At 42.6% G+C, this 19,698-nt stretch overlaps 1 protein-coding gene across 1 annotated transcript in view; it reads right to left on the bottom strand.

The window, feature by feature from the left end:
• VWF (von Willebrand factor) overlaps window positions 1–19,698 on the bottom strand; it is a 176,714-nt gene that overhangs the window by 17,073 nt on the left and 139,943 nt on the right. Inside the window, exons 44-47 of the mRNA XM_026679287.2 lie at window positions 7,304–7,420; window positions 3,710–3,893; window positions 2,654–2,694; window positions 1,241–1,357 (exon numbers count right to left, since the gene is read on the bottom strand). Coding sequence (XP_026535072.2) covers window positions 1,241–1,357; window positions 2,654–2,694; window positions 3,710–3,893; window positions 7,304–7,420 — 459 coding nt within the window. The remainder of the gene's footprint in view (window positions 1–1,240; window positions 1,358–2,653; window positions 2,695–3,709; window positions 3,894–7,303; window positions 7,421–19,698) is intronic.

The following is a 19,698-nucleotide window of genomic DNA, read 5'->3' as shown; positions in this document are numbered from 1 at the left end:
ATTATCAAATTAAAACCTTGATTTCTTTCCATCAGCATGACATCATGGGGGACATTACAAAGTTTTCTGTCAACCTTCATGCTCATTTTATTTTAACATCAAGGACATATGTGCGCGTTAACTTTTATTTCACTTTCTGTCAGATTTCTTTAGATCAAGAAAATGGCAGTCAAATGACACTAGGATATAACACTGAAGTGGGCCCTCTCTGCTTTGCATCTAAAATTGTGACATTTATTCACTTTATGCTGGGGCGCATGAGTGACAATAAAAGCAAGCAAACTTTGGATCCTGGCTTGTTTAGAAAGAAGACTTTGACAACAGGTGGAGACCTTGAAAACAGCTCTCTTGGGGTCTTTAAAACAGCTGCATCTTTCACTAGGGATTTTGGAAACAGTTCTGCAATTGATGAGGTGGTCACAGATATTTGCATGGAGGAGACCATCAGAGAAGAGATGCAGCGGCTGGGATGACTCAAGGAGATATGCTCTCCATGTGCTCTCCTAGGTTGCTTTGCATCTCTTTGGAACAGCCCTCTCTGAATATCATGTACCGTGTTTCCCCGAAAATAAGATCCTGTCTTTTTTTTTTCCACCAAAAAAGGCACCAGGTCTTATTTTCGGGGGATGCCATCCACTGACTAACTTCACTTGCATGTGTCGCCCCTGGCCTCCTTTTCGCTCTCAGAGGCCCTCAGGAACTTTTTCTTCTGCGACCGGCAAGGCTTTCCTGAAGGCCTCTGCAGCCGATAACTGAGCTCTGGATCGATCACTGCAGAGGCCTTCAGGAAACCCTTGCCGGCTGCAGAAGAAATGGGCTGGCAAGGCAGGTGTCGGGATATGCAAGGCCTGGTTACAACTGTCCAAAGGTAAGTAGTAGGGCGGCTCCATCCCTCCTAGTTTAATTCCCCCCTGTGCACTCTGGAGTGGGCAGGATCTTAATTAGGGCTTATTTGGGGGGTAGGGCTTATATTGGGAGCAGGTGTAAAACTCAAGCTAGGACTTACTTTCAGGGTAGGTCATATTTTCAGGGAAACAGGGTACTATATTAGGTGTGTTGTGCCTTTCAAACAGAAAGAACCTTTAATACTTTGGTCACCAAATGAGACTAATTCATTGGAAAGGAAGTCCCTATTTTCTGACAGAACCAAGAGTAGAAAGACCAAAGGCTTCTGCAATTCAGAAGAAATCAGAACATTCAAAGTCAAGAAAGCTCCTTGGAGCATAAGGTTCCCTCTTACCTTGGGGCACGGTTCACAGGTAATTTTCCCACACATCAATTTGTATGTCAGGTACAGTCCCTGCCGTGTGTTACATTGGCAAGTGGTGCACTCATCCAGCATCATACGTTTCCCCGGCTGAAAAAAAAAAAAGGGAGAACATGGTTTGCTACGTTAGATGGTCCTTTCTATCATGAGAAACACTGAGATTGGACCATTCATCTCCACCACCCCATTTCTTGCAAAGAATGCGGACAGTTCTATGGGAAGAGGAGAATAACGAGGGCGCAAAGCTCAGCCAGCCATGGGTCTATGTTAGAGCAGAAGCTTCCTGGTTAAATTCCTGGGGTCTCAAAGTCAGTCCGAAATCTTAGATTGCGGTCCAAACAAGGAGGAGGAGGAGACTGCAGCCAAAATAACAGAATAACAGATTTGGAATGGACCTTGGAGGTCTTCTAGTCTAACCCCCTGCTCAAGCAGGAGACCCTATACCATTCCAGACAAGTGGCTGTCTAGTCTCCTCTTAAGAACCTCCAGTTATGGAGAAGCCACAACTCCCGGAGGCAAATTGTCCCTGGCAGCATTGATGAATTACAGCTCCTAACATCTGGCTGATGGAAATCATACTCAGTAGCCTCAGAAGAGCCACTAGACCAAGGGTCTTCAAACTTGGCAAGTTTAAGACTTATGGACTTCAACTCCCAGAATTCCTGAGCTAACATGACTGGAGGAGGAATTCTGGGAGTTGAGGTCCACAAGTCTTAAAGCTGTCAAATTTGAAGACCCCTGCTCTAGACTGTAGATGGCATGTCTTAGCTACAGGCTCACATTCATTTTTAACTCGAGTAGTTTGCCTGCTCTGATTTCCCCAGGATAATAAATCTTCTAGGCAGAAATAACTTTCTTGCACCCAAAAGAATTGTGGATTTTCACCTAATGCACTGATCTCAGTGGGTTTTGAATGGGCCAAATCCTTTTTTAAGCAATAGGCCAAAGAGAATCACCTTCAAATGTTTTCAGCTGGGTTCCACCTTACTTTTTTCTGGGGATATCAGAAGAAAATGTTGCATTTATCCATTGTTTGCTTAGTATCACATCCAAACATTTTACCTTGGAAGAGAATGTCCCAAAGGTGTTTTTTCCAGAAGGCGGCTGGACTTCCTTGGTTTTTGCCCTTGGAAGTCCAGTTGCCTTTTGAAAAAGCATCTTTGGGACTAATGGAATAGACAACAACCAACTTCCTCCCTGCACACATTTTGCTCCTTCCCCCCTCTCTCCGGCTTAGTTTTATCTTAACAATTTTAAATTTAAGATCTTTATTGTTTTAATGTTTTATACTGTATTTGGTTCAATGACTGTAAGCACCTAGAGTCGCCCTTGGTGAGATGGGCAGCATACAAGTTTGATGAATAAATAAATCAGCTAAAGTCTTACCGCAAGAACAGTACCATTCAAGATGCAGCCATTCACAGGTTCTGCAAGAGAGAAGTTGCATTTATTAGCATTTGACTCTTCCACAGGACAGTGAAACTCTCAACAGCAACTCCATTTTTTATGTTTCTTCATCATGATGATGATGAACTGGTGGGATCATAAGCCTGAGAAAGTGGTCGAAAATGAGCATGCAAAACTACTGTGGGACTTCCGAATATAGACTGACAAAGTTTTGGAACACAATACCCCGGATATCAGGATTGTGGAGAAGAAAAAAGCATGGATCGTCGACATTGCCATACCTGATGACAGCAGAATCGACGAGAAACAACTTGAAAAAGTCACCAGATATCAGGACTTGAGAATCGAACTGCAGAGACTCTGGCCTACACCAGTCCAGGTGGTTCCAGTGGTGCTCGGCACACTGGGTGCTGTGCCTAAAGACCTAGGCAAGCACTTGAAAACAATTGGCGCTGACAAGATCACCATTGGTCAGCCGCAGAAGGCCACCTTACTGGGATCTGCTCACATAATCCGTCAGTACACCACACAGTCTTAAACGCTTGGGAAATGTTCGACTAGTGATTTGTGATACTAAACCCAGCATGGCTATCTCATCTGCTGTGTACACTGTCATTTTTTGTACATACACATGTAAAATTACAACACTGAAAAAAGTGTTACAACCAGTTCTTGCATTTATGAACTTTGCAGCATCCCCATTCGTCACATGATCAAAATTTGGATGCTTGGCAGCCTGGAGGTATTTAAGACCATAGCAGCATCCCGGGGTCAAAAGATTGCCCTTTGCAACCCTCCCAGCTGGCTTTCAAAAAGCAAACACAAGGGGAAAAGCTGGATTTGCTTAAGGACTGCCTGCCACAGCAATATTCTATGGCAACGAAAATCAACCATGCCTTCGCCCAACCTGTCTCACCAACATTGAAACATCTTCTATAGGGGATTCGGTACAATGTTTCATGTGTAAGTTGGATTGCAAACTTCTCAAGATGGTGCAAGAAAGGCGTGTCTTCTTTTGAATGGACCGGTCCTTACCACAGTGACAGGAAGGACAGCATCCGGACCGATGGTCACACCGCATCTCTGTGGCAAACGGGCAGCTGCTTGGCTCCCTCGGTTGGCATGAGACATTCCTGGTCTGGATAAAGACCTCCTCATTCACACGGACACATTTTTTGATGACGCAGGGGTCAGTTGGAGACGTCCATTCAGAGCCAACCTGGGAATGTAAGAGAACAGAAGGGGTTAGGCAGCCCAAAGACCATCCTTTCTTTGCAACTTGTTCAGGGAAGAAGATGTGCCTGATTTATTTATTTATTTGATTTGTCAATCGCTTACAAGAGAATAGGTGTAAGTATAAACATAGTTATGAATACATGAAATCGATACATATAAGAAAAATAAAAACAGTAGGACAGGGACGGTAGGCACGATGGTGCGCTTATGCACGCCCACTACAGACCTCTTAGGAAAGGGGTGAGGTCATGTTCCTCCATGAAGCGGAGCATGGCTTTCCTCAGCCCCCAAGGAAGAGCAGGGTGAATAAAACTAAACAGCTTCAAAAGATTACTGGTTATCAGATTGAGCTCAGACCGGAAACCTTTCTTTTAGGAATTATTAAAGATAGAGTAACAAAAGAAATAAAACATTTATTGTTACATATCACAACAGCCGCCAGAATAGCCTTTGCACAGGTATGGAAAACTCCCAATATTCCTAAAGAAGAACTGATGTTACAACAAGTAACAGAAAGTGCCGAAATGAACTTGTTAACGTTGAAATTGAAAGAGAGATGACTCTGATTGTTATCTAATCTGGAACAAATGGTATGATTGGCTAGCAAACAGAACTGAAAAATAAGACAAGAAACTTAACTGTAAAAAGCCTTAAGAATGTAAAAGGTAAATTTGTAAACTATGTAAGAATATAGGAATAATGATTATAGTTAAAGTTATTAATAAATATTAGATAAATATAAATACAATGTGTTAAGATATTTATGATAAGCACTTGTATAGATGTCAAGAATGTTGTTGAAACTATGATGCTTTATGTGAACAATTAGAAACTCAATAAAAACATTTTTTTTAAAAAAACTAAACAGCTTCCCTTATCCTATTTGTAAATCTCTTCCACTTGAAAGGTTTGGGGAAAAAACTAGAAAGTAATTGCAGTTGTTTTCTTCTGTTATACTGGAGCACAAAAATAATAATAATATCCAAGTGGATATTCTCTGCTAAGAGCAGCGCGGAGGCCTAGTGGTGAAGGAACTTGCCTCCCACTCCGAAGGCTAAGAGTTCAATTGTAGGTAGTAGCAGTTGTTTCTCTTCTAGTTTAGTTTACTTTATTGTCATTGCACCTCGTACAATGAAATCAAACACAATCTTCAGTGTACATTGTGACCATGAAAATAAACACAAACACACATCCTTCACACTCCACACATTGAATTGAAAACCCCCAACACTGCACCAACACTGCACTATACAGCAGAATTCAACAGAGCTACTGCCCTGGGATAGAAGCTGTTTTTCAGCCTATTTGTCCTTGTTTTTATTATCCTGTACCATCTGCTAGATGATAATCGTTTTTTAAAAAGGGTGCCCAGGATAAGATGGATCTTTGAGAATGTTTTGAACTTTCTTAAGGCAGCGGAGCTATAAAGCTCTTCGAGAGTGCAAAAAAATTAATAATAATAATAATATTTGCTGTGAACTCCAAGTGGTGTCAGGAAGGGCATCCAGCCAGTAAACACTCAGCTTCATCCAGTCGCCCCAACTCTACCCTGAATTTAGGGATTACAGGGTCATAAAAAGGGCGGGGAAATTCTTTATTAGAATCTGCCCTGTACAGTTCTATCAAGTAGTCCCTTGGAGCTCTTGATGGCTTCTGAGATCCTTAAATCAACAGCAGGAAAGGAAAAAAAAATGTAAAGATGGAGGAAGAGAGTTATTAGGATTGTAAGAAAATGCCTTGCGTTTAGGTGATCTCTCCCCTGTTTCTTTTCACAGCAAATAAATCCAAACAGTCTTGATTTTACTCTAGGGAGACAATGTGCAACTCTGTGCTACAGTTGCCAAATGCAGTCATAATTCTCTGTACCAACAGAGGAATAGTATCAAGATCAAGGGAAGTGATTATTGTTGTTTGTTGCAAAGTCGTGTCCAACCCATCGCGACCCCATGGACAACGTTCCTCCAGGCCTCCTCTCCTCTACCATCCCATTTAAGCTCACGTCGACTGCTTCAGGGACTCCATCCAGCCACCTCATTCTCTGCCGTCCCCTTCTTCTTCTGCCCTCAATCATTCCCAGCGTTAGGCTCTTCTCCGGGGAGTCCTTCCTTCTCATGAGGTGGCCAAAGTATTAGGGAAGTGATAATACCTCTCTATACTGCACTAGTGAGGTCAGATTTGGAATACTATGTCCAGTTCTGGTCAGTATGATACCAATAAGATGCTGAAACCATAGAAAGAGTGTAGAGAAGAGCAACAAAGATGAGAAGGGGTCTGGAGGCCTAACCATATGATGTATGGCTGAGGGAACTAGATATGTTTAGCCTGGGTGTCAGCAACCGGCAGCTCTGGAGCCACATGCAGCTCTTTGGGCCCTCTGCTGTGGCTCCCGGTTGGGTGATTCCACCACTGGCTGGCCCCATCCCTCGCCCTCCCCTCCCCATCACTCCTCGCCTGTCTCAGAAGGTAAAACACAAAAACCAGAAATGAGAGGGAGGGAGGGAGGGAGGGAGAGAGACCCATTTCCCACAGAAAACACTGGGAGCCACAAAATCTGGGTAGGCATGGTGGGGTGGTGGTGTCATGTGACTGGGTGGGAGTGACTGTGAGTTGGCCACGCCCACCTAGGTTTTGTGACTCCCGGTGTTTTCTTTTCTGTGGGAAATGGGTCCAAATGGCTCTTTGAGTGTTTAAGGTTGCAGACCCCTGGTTTAGCCTAACAAAGAGATTGTCTTCCAATTACTTGAAGGGATGTCACAGGGAAGAAGGATTCCATTTATACTCATAGCACCTGTAAGAAGGACGAGAAGTTATAAGCAGAAACTCATCAAAGGGAGATCCAACCTAGAACTAAGGAGTAATTTCCTAACAGTCAGGATAATTAATCCACGGAACAACTTGTCTCCTGGTGCTCCATCGCTGGAGGTTTTCAAGAGAAGATTGGACAACAATTTGTCCATGATAGTATAAGACTCCTGCCTTGGGCAGGGCGGGGTGGACTAGAAGACCTCCAAGGTCTCTTCCAGCCCTATGATTCTGTGATCCTCTGATATTGGGTGCTCTCTTCTTCCAGTCTATGGGAGAGGACCAGAAAGGGAATGACAAAATACTTCACAACTGAATGTAGACATGATGACATAATATTTCGGCTGAATCTATGACCAAGTTACTCCTGAAATCCAGAGCTCAGTTCCGCCAATGTTTAACCATGGAGGTGACACCACTTCAAAGAGCCACTTCAAGAGGTGCTTCAACCGAAATGTTGTTGAAACAAAACGGTCCTTGAAGCTCTATGCAGCTCTTACAATTCATGCCTTAAGTACTTCTTTCCAACTTCCTTCCTTCTCTGCACAAGGAAAGCAGAAATGCCCATTTCCCCTCACCACGATGCCTTACGTTGTGCCAAGTGACACCTTCGTCTTCGTCTCCTCGAGACCAAAGGGTTGTATCTTCACACATGGTTCTGAGACATTTTCCACAGCATGCCCCCTCTCTGTTGACGTATTTATATCCCTGCAGAACATGAAAGAAACAACAACAAAAATCAAGCAGGTATAACTTTTCTCGTATAATATATTCCAGGTAGCACCTCAATGTACGACCACCATTGAGCCCAAAATGTATGTGGCTAAGTGAGAAATTGGTTGAGGGTTGCCCCGTTTTATGACTTTGCTTGCCACGTTTGTTAAGTGAATCGCTGCCATTGCTAAATTAGTAACCAATTAGTTTAAGTGAATCTGATTTTCCCATTGACTTTGCTTGTCAGAAGGTTGCAAAAGGAGATTCCCATGACCCCAGGACACTGCAGCCATCATAAATATGAGTCAGTTACCAAGGGTTATTCTGACCAAGGCTTCCGAGACCGTAATTAAGCACACACTTATTTTAAAAACAAGACTTGTTTTATTGCAATGCTGGGAATTATGTTCATTCCCAGCTGGTAATGAATCTCAAACAGTCCCTTGAGATAAGCATCCACCTTTCTTCCCTGTGAAGTGCTGCCAATAACAGAAGTGTCCAATGAACTAGAAAGAAAACCAACCAAAGTACAAAGAGCTTCAAGAATGAATCTGAACCGAACGAACAACTTTGCTTCCTGCAAAGGTTTCTTCACCTTTGGCTGTCCTTTATACCTTATGGGAGAGGCAATCACCTCCCAGCCTTACTCCTGAGTCGCCCCTTTTGTTTCAGCTGCTCTCGCCTTCTAGCAGCTCTGCATACACACGCACTGGGAACAGGCTTCCCTGGGTCCTCTGCCTTACTTCTGCCAGACTCCAAAGGCTCTGGAGGCAGCACCCTACTCCCAGATGGTCCTGGCCCCATCTCCGCATCGGACAAAGGACCCTCGTCCGAGTCCTCCCCAGACTCCCAGACTGATCCCCTTTCTTCCCCACTGTCCGATTCTGCTGCCGTCTTCACCAGCTCCCGGTGAACCACAACAAGGGTCTGAATTCTGATCACATTACCATCGGGATCCTATAACTGTGAAAAATGACCGTGTCCACTTTGTTCAGTGCCGTTGTAACTTTGAAAGGTCACTAAGCAAACTGTTATAACCTGACTTCCCCCATTGACTCTGGTTTTGGAAGCCAGCTCTGAAAATTACAAATGACAATCACATTCTGTGTTTCCCTGAAAATAAGACCCAACCAGAAAATAAGCCCTAGCAATTTTTCAGGATGCTTGTAATATAAGCCCCACCCCCAAAATAAGCCCCCATTAAGATTTGTCAGCCAGGCAGATGCATTTAGTACCATGTTTCTCTGAAAACAAAACCTAATGTGTCTTTTGGAACAAAAATTAATATAACACCTGGTCTTATTTTTGGGGGGCAAAACATGGGTAACCCCAGGACATTACGACTGTCATAAAGAAATGCTAGTTGTCAAGCAACCAAATTTTGATCACATGACCACGGGGATGCTACAATAGTCTCAAGTGTGTGAAAAATAGCCATAACTTACTTTTTTCAGTGGCAGTGTAATTTGAAATGGTCGCTAAACATGCGGTTGTAAGTCGAGGACTGCCCAGATGTCCTCGACTTAATTAACTACTTCCTTTCTATCCTATCCTAAACTATCCTAACTACTTCCTTTCTTTCTCATTGCACAGTTGGAGGGCAAACCTCTCCAGAGGCGAGCGTGACACCTCCAATCTTTGGAGAACAAAATATTTTCCCAGGCAATCTTAAAATCTGTTAATGCTTATTAAAATGTTTGCTGCACTAACATCGCCGCTCGTTCCCTTAACTCTGGTGGCTTTATTTTATTTTAGACTTCACAGTTCTGTTTTACAGTTTTAAATTATTCCTGTAAGCCATCCAGAGAACAGCGGTATTTAGGGGAGTATAAATATTATAAGCTATGGAAAAGAAATGTTGTTCTGGCTCTTAATTAGAAGCACAAGGAAGTTCAACTGTAGCCTTACATTAAAACTATTAAGGTTTTTTTTTTTTTAAAATCATGAACTTTATTTATGTGGCCCATTTTGCAGGCTTTTTCAATCACACACAAAAAAATTGAGATGCAAATCGCATTGGCTTAATTGTGGCAGATATCAGAACTCTTTTGGCAAACTGATCCCCAGAAAAATCAGAGCCTGGCTAATGTAATTAAAACTAGAGTGAGTAGCCTGGATTCCTAAAATTTTCCTCAGAATCTGTTGTGGTTAGCTGGCAGCAGGTGCGGATGGTGGAGGAGAGGGAGGACTCAGGTGAGGGACCAGGACCATTAGGGAGTGGAGTGCTGCCTTCAGAGATTGTGGGCGCTGGCAGCAGTGATGAGGAGGTTCCCGAGGAGCCTGTGCCCAGTGCGCGTGCACACAGGATTGCTCATAGGACAGAGCAGTTACAGCAGCATGGGTGACTCGGGAGTAAGGCTGCAAGTTAATGGCCCTTTCCTCAAGAAGATAAAAGCCAGGTTTGAAGAAGCGTACTTTGCAGAAGGCAAAGACGCTCTGAAACTCAGTCTCATGGACATTATAGTTAGTATTTGAAAACTCTTGTAAACTATTTCTTTATCTGTGGGTTTTTGGCAGCCTTGACAAACAACTTGGCACGGCTCTTTCTTGTCAGAGCTAATTAGTTGAAAGCAGCCGTTTATCTGTGAAGAAACAGAATTTGTGGATTAAACTTTAAAAGGTGGGGGCTGCTGCCTTTGTCTTGTGTTTGTTCTTTTGTAACCAGGTTGGGTCAGTATAGAATCAGAAGGTGATTGGCGGGTTGAAGGCTAAAGCATATGAAGAACAGGAGTTGCAGGAACTGGGCCTGGCTAGTCTAGTGCAAGAGGAGGTGTAGGGGAGACATGATAGAAGTCTTCCAATATTTGAGGGGCTGCCACAGAGAGGAGGGGGGTCAAGCTATTCTACAAAGCACCCAAAGGCCAGACAAGGAATAATGGATGGAAACTGAACAAGGAGAGATTCAACCTGGGAATAAGGAGTGAGAACAATCAACCTGTGGAACAGCTGGTTCTTCTGTTCCAAGCTTGGAACAATCTATATATTCAATGTTTGGAATGAACCTGTAGCATTTTGAATTGTATTTAATTGTATTCCACCTATATTATTTTTATAAATATATAAATCAAGGCTTGGGCAAAGATATCCCACACACTTTCCTCCTCCTCTATTTCCCATCACAACAACCCTGTGATGTAGGTTGGGCTGAGAGGAGGGGGGAATTGACTCAAAATCACCCAACTGGCTTTCATAGCTTAGGCAGGACTTGAACTCACAGTCCTCTGCTTTCTAGCTTGGTGTCTTAACCACTGGGTCAAACTGGCAGGTGAATGGCTACTTTGGTTTTACACATTATCTCGTGGTTCAGGTTCTGTATTTATTATTAACTTTTGAGGCAAAACGGTTACTGAATTAACTTTGAAAAGAAACACAGGTCTGATACTTATTTTCTAATATGTATACTAGTTGGCAGATCTGGGTACCATGCTGTAGAATGCCAAGTACAATTTTATAAAACAACAACAAAAAAGTGCATTTAAGGCATATTGATCGAGAGGCCATTTTCACATTTACTAAAAACTTTTAGATGGTTTTCACCAACTTCCCAAATCTTGCAAATTACCTGCCAATTAACATTTTTTCTTTATCACTCTCTCAAATATACAGATGGTATGAAATGTAATAAGCAATTCAAATCATTGTAGTTAATCAACCACCAACTCTTAAGTCAATATATAATTTTCACCCCTTGATTAAGCACATTCGATGTTTATTTTGTTCTATTCAATATAATATCAATTATATTGTGTTCAATAAAAAATGTGGAGGGAAAAATGTGCCACTTAACAAAACCACCCCTGATCCTGTACAGGAAGATCATATTCAAAAGAGATTCTTTCTTATTTTCTGAAGCAGAAACAAAAATGCCTGAGAAATGAATGCTTTTAACTAGTGGCAACATAATCCCCTTATTTGATTACCACTTGTAGCATTTACCCAATCATCCAAAACAGGGGAAATGTTCTTGTTATTTTTTGGAAGGATATCCAACTTTTTTTTCAGAGTCTTAAATCTTTCCTGATGTTGCAATAAACGCATCTACTTTGAATGGGGCCCAGCTTCCCTGGGAAGTCAGTAGCAACAGCGGCACCTCCTGGCATTGAATTTTATCACTGAGAAGAGTCCTCTCCACTCAGTTCAGGTCAATATAGATGAGAGAAATCACAGATAAAAAAGTTGGAAGGGATCTTGGAGGTCTTCTAGTCTGACCCTCCCGTACCATTCCAGACAAGTGACTGTCCAGTCTCTTCTTAAAAGCCTCCAGTGATGGTGTGACACATTGGTTAATTTCAGCACTTCCTGCTATTGTTTATTTATTTATTTATTTGATTTGTCAATCGCTTACAAGATAACAGGTATAAGTATAAACATAGTTATGAATACATGGAATGGATACATATAAGAAAAATAAAATAAAGAAACAATAGGACAGGGATGGTAGACACATTGATGCGCTTATGCACACCCCCTACAGACCTCTTAGGAAAGGGGTGACATCAATAGTAGACAGTCTAAGGTTAAAGTTTTTGGGGTTTGGGGAAGAAACCACAGAGTCGGGTAGAGTATTCCAGACATTGACCACTCTGTTGCTGAAGTCGTATTTCCTGCAATCAAGTTTGGTGCGGTTTACCTTGAGTTTGTATTTATTGTGTGCTCTTGTATTGTTTGTCATTAACCAAATTTATTGTCATTAACCAAATCCCGCTAGTCGTTAGATGAGGACCTACCCTGTCTTTCCCAGCTTGGTCTCTCTTGCCCAAAGCCTTGGTAAGGTAAAGAGCTACCTCTTCTGACTTCTGTTTAACAGAATAACAGACTTGGAAGGACCCTGTTGTGATTCACCGGCAGCAGGTGCAGACGGTTGAGGTCTCTGAGAGCTAGGACTTGGACGAGGGGCCTGCTTGTGATGCAGGGATGGGGCCAGGACTATCGGAGAGTGGGGTGCTACCTTTGGAGGTCATGGAGTCTGGCAGCAGTGATGCAGAGGACCCCGGGGAGCTAGTGTGCGTGTGCGCAGGGCTGCTCTAAGGAAAGAGCAGCTGAAGCAGCAAGGGTAGAAGGTGAGGGCCTCTCCCATAAGGGATAAAAACCAGCCCTTGGGGATGTGTTCTTTGCAGGAAGCAAAGATGTTCTTTAGACTCAGAGTCACGAGGGTGATCATTTGTCTAGGCAGCCATGAATAATGGAGGGGTCTCACTGAATGGCACCTAGTTCCTCAAACTCCTTGACTTTCTCTTAGGGAAAACAGTATCATATCTAAAACCTTGTTGACAAAGATCCATATTGTTTGGTTTGCCAGCAGCAGGTGCAGACGGCTGAGATCTCTGAGAGCGAGGACTCAGATGAGGGGCCTGCATGTAATGCAGGAATGGGGCCAGGACTATCGGAGAATGGGGTGCTGCCTTCGGAGGTCGTGGAGTCTGGCAGCAGTAACGAAGAGGACCCCGGGGTGCCTGTGTCCAGAGCGTGTGGCCACAGGGCTGCTGGAAGGAAAGAGCAGCTGAAGCAGCACAGGCGACTCAGGAGGAAGGCTGCAAGGTGATGGCTCCTCCCATAAGGGATAAAAGCCAGCCTTCGGGGTTGGCTTCTTTGCAGGAAGCAAAGAAGTTCTTTCAACTGCAAGTTCTCATGGAAGTCCTGTTTGTTCTGGTTTGTGTTTGGAGATTTTTGGTTTGGAATATTTCTCTGCATTAATCTTGCATTCTTGGCAGCCTTTTGTAACCTTGAAAGGGCTTGCTCTTATCTGGGACAATTAGTTTTAATGACTTTTTGCTGTGAATAAACAGAACTTACAGAGATGCATTAAAAAGTTTTGCTTTTATATATACTTTGTGTTTATTTGACCCACAACTTTTGAAGGCAATCCGTTCTACTGGTTAACTGTCTTCACTATTAGGAAGTTTCTCCTTAATTCTAGGTTGCTTCTCTCCTTGGTTAGTTTCCATCCACTGTTTCTTGTCCTGCCTTCAGGTGCTTTGGAGAATAGCTTGACTCCCTCTTCTTTGTGGCAGCCCCTCAAATATTAGAATCCTGCTATCATGTTACCCCTAGTCCTTCTTTTCACTAGACTAATCAAGACTAGACCATATCTCTAGTCAAACCAAGGCAAGGGCATATCTAGTAATCTAGTAGTTTTCTGGGGTACAAAGAACTTCTTGGGCTTTGAAAGATAATGGTCCCAAGATTCCTATTCTTTCCAAGGAACCATGAATTCCTCAAAGGAATCCCACTGGTTCATCCCTTCCTTGGGAAGGAATTTTGACAATGGCTTCTCTCAAAGCACCATCTTCTCAAAGTTGATATCCCCTTCCATGTCCAGTTTTGTAATCTGACAAGCACAAAATCCAGAAATCCAGACCTTCTCGGAGACCGTCTGCCTTTAACTTTCTCCGAGTACAGATTAGAACAACAAAGATGATAATGGGTCTGGAAGCCAAATCATTTATTGAATGATTGAGGGAACTGTCTAACAAAAAGGGATGTGGTGGCTCAGTGGCTAAGACACTGAGCTTGTCAATCAGAAAGGTCGGCAGTTTGGCGGTTCAAATCCCTAGTGCCGTGTGATGGAGTGAGCTCCCGTTACTTGTCCCAGCTTCTGCCAACCTAGCAGTTCGAAAGCACGTAAAGAAATGCAAGTAGAAAAATAGGGACCCCTTTGGTGGGAAGGTAACAGCGTTCTGTGTGCCTTCGGCATTTAGTCATGCCAGCCACATGACCACGGAGACGTCTTCGGACAGTGCTGGCTCTTCGGCTTTGTAACAGAGATGAGCACCGCCCTCTAGAGCCAGAAACTGCTAGCACATATGTGCGAGGGGAACCTTTACTTTTACCTAGTCTAACAAAGAGAAGGACTAGGGATGATACGATAAAAGTCTTCTAGGACCTGAGGGGCTGTCACAGAGAAGAGGGGGTCAAGCTATTCTCCAAAGCACCTGAAGACAGGACAAGAAGCCATGGATGGAAACTAATCAAGGAGAGAAGCAACCTAGAACTAAGGAGAAATTTCCTGATAGTGAGAAGAATTAATAAATGGAACAAATTGCCTCCAGAAGTTGTAAATGCTCCAACAGTGGAAGTTTTTAAGAAGAGATTGGACAACTGTTTTCCAGAACGATATATGGCTTGAGCAGGGGGTTGGATTAGAAGACCTCCAAGGTTCCTTCCATCCCTGTTATTCTATGTTCTAAATAACAAATTTATCAGAGGCAGGAACAAAAGCTAAGATCATATTTATGCCAAAATAAGATCATCAAACTTCAGATCAAAAAATATACATCACAAGCGACTATCAAGCCCTCATCTGGTCAATATTTCTCCCTTCTCCAATGTGGACATAGCAACACGGAGCCGTTTGTCACGGCATGTACTCCCAACCATTGGACATGGCAACTATATTTCATAACAGTTGCAATGCTTAGTGTTTCATGTTTGAAAGCTTACAGCATCTTGAAATATGGACTTTAAAAATAGTATTTTCATAAGCCCTTTAAAATCCCATCTTCCTGAAATTTTTATGGATTCTAATAATAAGGCCTTTTACGTTCACGTTGACCACATGGGGAAGAACAAACTTTGCTACTTCAAAAGAAAACTGTCAGCATGAAATATTACGGATTGTGCTCAGATTTTACAATCCGCCTCACCAAAGAGACAAGGTTTGTGACTTCCCCATGTTGCACAGTTGTTGGTCGGTGGAATAGGATTAAAAATGGGTATTCCTGAAATTCAGAAAAAGAATTATTTTTGGTGGGTTGTATTTTATCAGTTGCAATATCAAAAACCTTGCTCCAGCTTTCAGGCAAAGCTGTGAGTGACAATTTTGTCCAACTGTTGATTTTCCACATTGCAAATTAGTCGCTGATTCTAGACATCTGTGCTGCTTGTCTTTGTCCCACCTCTCCACCTCCAAAAATTGCAGGAAGATTGAACTCTGTTGTATGTCCATTATGTGTTGCGTAAATGATCTAGTTACATCATGTGCAAACAACCTAGTTGCAAAACTGCTTTGCAAGATCCTGGAACCGGGTAGATTTCAGAATGTAAGCGGGCCTAGGAAAGGTGAAACAAGTCTACAGAGGTGGCCTTCAGCAAGTTCTGACCAGTTTTGGAGAACCAGTAGCAGAAATTTTGAGTTGTTTGGAGAACCGGCAAATCCCACCTCTGACTGGCCCCGCCCCCATCTATTCTCCACCTCCCGAGTCCCAGCTGATTGGCTGGGTCTTCTTTGGTTGCCCTGCACAGGAGAACGGTGCTGGAAAGCAGGTCAGTGGGGTGGGGAGAGAATGGAGATTTTGCAGTATCCTTCCCCTGCCACGCCCACCAAGCCACGCCCACCAAGCCATGCCACGCCCACAGAACTGGTAGTAAAATGTTTTGAATCCCACCACTGCAAGTCTACATGCAATTCACATGTGATTCTCAGTCATCCAAGTCATGTTTGTCCCAAAGGTGCTTGTTTTCCAAAAGGTAACTGGAGTTTCTTGGTCTTTTCCTTGAAAATGTTTTGTTTCTCATCCAAGAAGCTTCTTCAGTTCTTGGTTCTGTTCAATTCAAAGAACTGAAGAAGCTTCTTGGATGGGAAATGAAACATTTTCAAGGAAAAGACCAAGAAACTCCAGTTGCCTTTTTGGGGGGAAAAAGCACCTTTGGGTTAGGAGGAATTATAGTGTCTTTCCGTCCATGAAGATATTTTTTCGCTACACTTTGGAGTTCTGAGGTAAAGTTGTATATAATCCAACATGGTACCTGCAGAACATCTGTAAACACACCTGGAGGCTTTCTGGACACTTTTTCCTCTTCAGGGATCCATCACACACTGCATTCCCTAAACTTTCCATGCTATAATTTAACTACTCCAATATTCAAAATGTTGTGTGGCTGGGAACAAAAGCTTATTTCAAATGGAAAATGGATTCAGACATGGTTCACAATCACAAAGAGTAGGTTTTTTTCCTCTATAAATATCTCCTTCTTACTCTGAAAAAGATGTTTAATATCTCCCTCTTACTCTGAAGAAAAAAGTGGTGGATATTTGTATTTATTGCAGTTTTAGCGCAACTTTATATACTGTAGTTATGCATATATTTATGATTTCATTTTAATGTTGTAAGCTTCCCAGTCACCTTGTGACACAATACGCGGCAAACTAATAAATAAATATTGGGGAAGTCAACAAATGTAGCATGAAATCAATTCCTATCACAAAGCAATTTCATTTTTGTACTATCAATCAATTCGATGAATTCAGTCAATCAATCATTTGGTCCAGTTGCCATGATTTGACCTTTTTATAATGCTTTTGGTCTGGATGATTGAATCCTCATTTACATTTGCCATATATTTTGGGGAGAAATCCTTACAATTGGTATGGCAAGTGTTAGTACATTTCAATGACTCTCTGACTCCCTGCCTAATTTAAATTTTTCATTTTGACTGAAGAAGTTACTTAGGTGAGTAATGAAACATCTCAGTTTAATAAGCTTTGATCCAACTGCCACGATTTAACCTTTTTAGGTATCAATTCCTATTAAAAAGCTATTACATTTGGTTGGGGCAGTGTATCCAAAATTCCCTCCTAAGCAAAAATAAAAAAAATAGTGCAAATGAACATTTTTTTTTAAACTACCTGCTGCATCTTTTCTCTCGTTTTCTCTCTCTCTTTCTCTCTCTGACACACATACACACATACAATTGTAACTGGCAATTGGCCTTGAATACGACAGAAGCCAAACTAAAATTGGTTTTTTTTTAAATTATTTTCAGTCAAGCTATTAATATATTTTATAACCTCACCAATAGCCTTTTGTATAGCAGTATTTTGTGACAAAGCTGATAAAATAAGCAGGTCTAGTTCTTTTTCTACAGTTTGGTCTGAAATGGGGAATTAAACCATGGAAAAATATTTAAGCTAGGAAGAAGAAGGAACTATGGAAGAAAATTTCCCACATTCAGGATTTCTGCTGCTGGCATGTATATACATAGGAGCAAGAGATGGACTGCTGGGGGTTTGCAGGGGTTCGGGAGAGCCCCTAGCTAAGAATCTGTGCAGTTTGGAGAACCCCCAAATCCCACTCCTAGCTGGCCCCGCCCACCCCTCCCAGGAGTCCCCACATGGCCAATTTTGGATGCAGGTAAGTGCAGGGCGTGTGCAGAGGCTCAGGGAGGGTGGAAAATGGGCCTCCTGGAAGTTTGGGAAGGCCAGAAATGGGCCCATTTCCAGCTTCCAGAAAGCCTCCGGAGCCCGGGGGAGGCCATTTTTGTCCTCCTGGAGGCTCAAGGAAAGCCTCCGGAACCCGTGGAGGGCAAAAACGTGCCCCCCTCCAGCCATGGTTCAGGAGGCTGACTAGGCCACGCCTACCATGGCCACGCCCACCCAGCAACTGGGCAGAGAACCCATTGCTAAAAAAATTTAAGTCCACCCCTGCAATAGGAGTCCTTGATTTACAACAGTTCATTTTGTGACCGTTTGAAAAAAACCGGAAAAAAAACCCAACATACCCATTGTTTACACTTACGACCACTGCAGCATCCTCACGGTCATATGATTTACATTTGGATGCTTGACAATTGACTCACATTTATGATGGTTGCAATGTCCCGGGGTCCCCCTTTTGCAACCTTCTGACAAGCAAAGTCAATCAGGAAGCCAGATTCACTTAATGACCGTCTTAGTAATTGAACAGCTGCAGCAATTCCCTTAACAAATGTGGCAAGGAAAATCCTAAAATGGGGCACAGCTCACTTAACAAGTTTCTCCCTTAGCAACATAAATCTTGGGCTGAGTTGTGGTCGTAAGTCCAAGACTACCCACATTATCAAATAGGAACCACTCCCAGAACTGAGGAACATCACCAGTTTAAAGACAGAATCTACGAGAAATCTACTTTAGCAGGATTTCATCACCTTTCTAGAGCTAAAAAACTTTTTAAAAAAGTGTTCATTGATAAAAGGTGATATTTTTAGGATAATGCAAATCAATGAAATCTTAGCTTTCTGTTTCCCACCATTGAAGTCTGACATCTGTTCAGTCTGTATTTACATGGTGTTCCAACTGAATTTAAATCCCAGCTCACCGGAACAAAATTCCAAACTATGGGTGCACTGTACCAATCCTTGACGCATCATCATGTCAAATACAAATACGTCACAATGGATCGGATCTGCATCGATCAAATACGGAGATTTACAGATTAGTCTTCAAATATCAAAAAGGAGGACATATAGGAGGACACTTTTCGAGAGAGGACAGAACTTACAAAAGAAGGACTGTCCTCCTTAAAGGAGGATGGTTGGTCACCTTATTAAAACACTTTATTTTGGGTGTCGCCATCTCCTGTATCTTCACTTCTTAGAAGCGTCTAGAAAATGAAGTGAAGCTACCTCAGCACCTGAGGTAACACTTCTTAACCGTTTTATTCACGCAAGTGTTTCATTATTCCTTAAACTCCATCTTGTAGAGAAAGATTTCTCACAGGGTGAAGAGAGTCCATACCAGTGAAATCTCTCTGGACTATTATTTTTCCAAACTGAAAGCTACTATTTTTCGACAAGGAGTCAAAAATATCTTCCCAAGTCAATCAGTTCTGTCCTACCCATCTGGACCATGTGCCTCGCAATTAATTAAATCTGGATGCTCATTTACTTATCGCTTCTTATAAATATTCTTGTGATTCCATTTTCTTTTACTATATGTAAAACGTTCTTAATTATTTTTGGGTCCTATTATACTTACTGTATGTGTCTGTCTGTCTGTATATATGTTAGATATTTTATTGTATATGCGGTGGTCCAGTGGTTAGAATGCAGTATTGCAGGCTAACTCTGCTCACTACTAGCAGTTCAATCCTGACCGGCTCAAGGTTGACTCATCCTCCCATTCATCCGAAGTTGGTAAAATGAGGACCCAGATTGTTGGGGGCAAGAGGCTGACTCTGTAAATCACTTAGAGAGGCCTGTAAAGCACTGTGAACTGGTATATAACTCTGCTATTGCCCTTCCTTCCTTCCTTCCTTCCTTCCTTCCTTCCTTCCTTCCTTCCTTCCTTCCTTCCTTCCTTCCTTCCTTCCTTCCTTCCTTCCTTCTTTCCCTCCCTCCCTTATTCCTTTCTTATTTTTCTTCCTGGTGGCACAGTGGTTAGAATGCAGTATTGCAGGCTAACTCTGCCCACAGCCTGGAGTTTGATCTTCACCAGCTCAAGGTTGACTCAGCCTTCCGTCCTTCCAAGGTCAGTAAAATGAGGACCCAGATTATTGGGGGCAATAGGCTGAGTCTGT

This window comes from Notechis scutatus, chromosome 6 (assembly GCF_049901735.1).
Source record: "Notechis scutatus isolate UNSWTSFEM ecotype Mainland chromosome 6, rNotScu1.2, whole genome shotgun sequence".
Lineage (NCBI taxonomy): Eukaryota > Metazoa > Chordata > Lepidosauria > Squamata > Elapidae > Notechis > Notechis scutatus.
The sequence above is the reverse complement of the archived record's forward strand: the minus strand, read 5'-3'. Positions and strand labels throughout refer to the sequence as shown.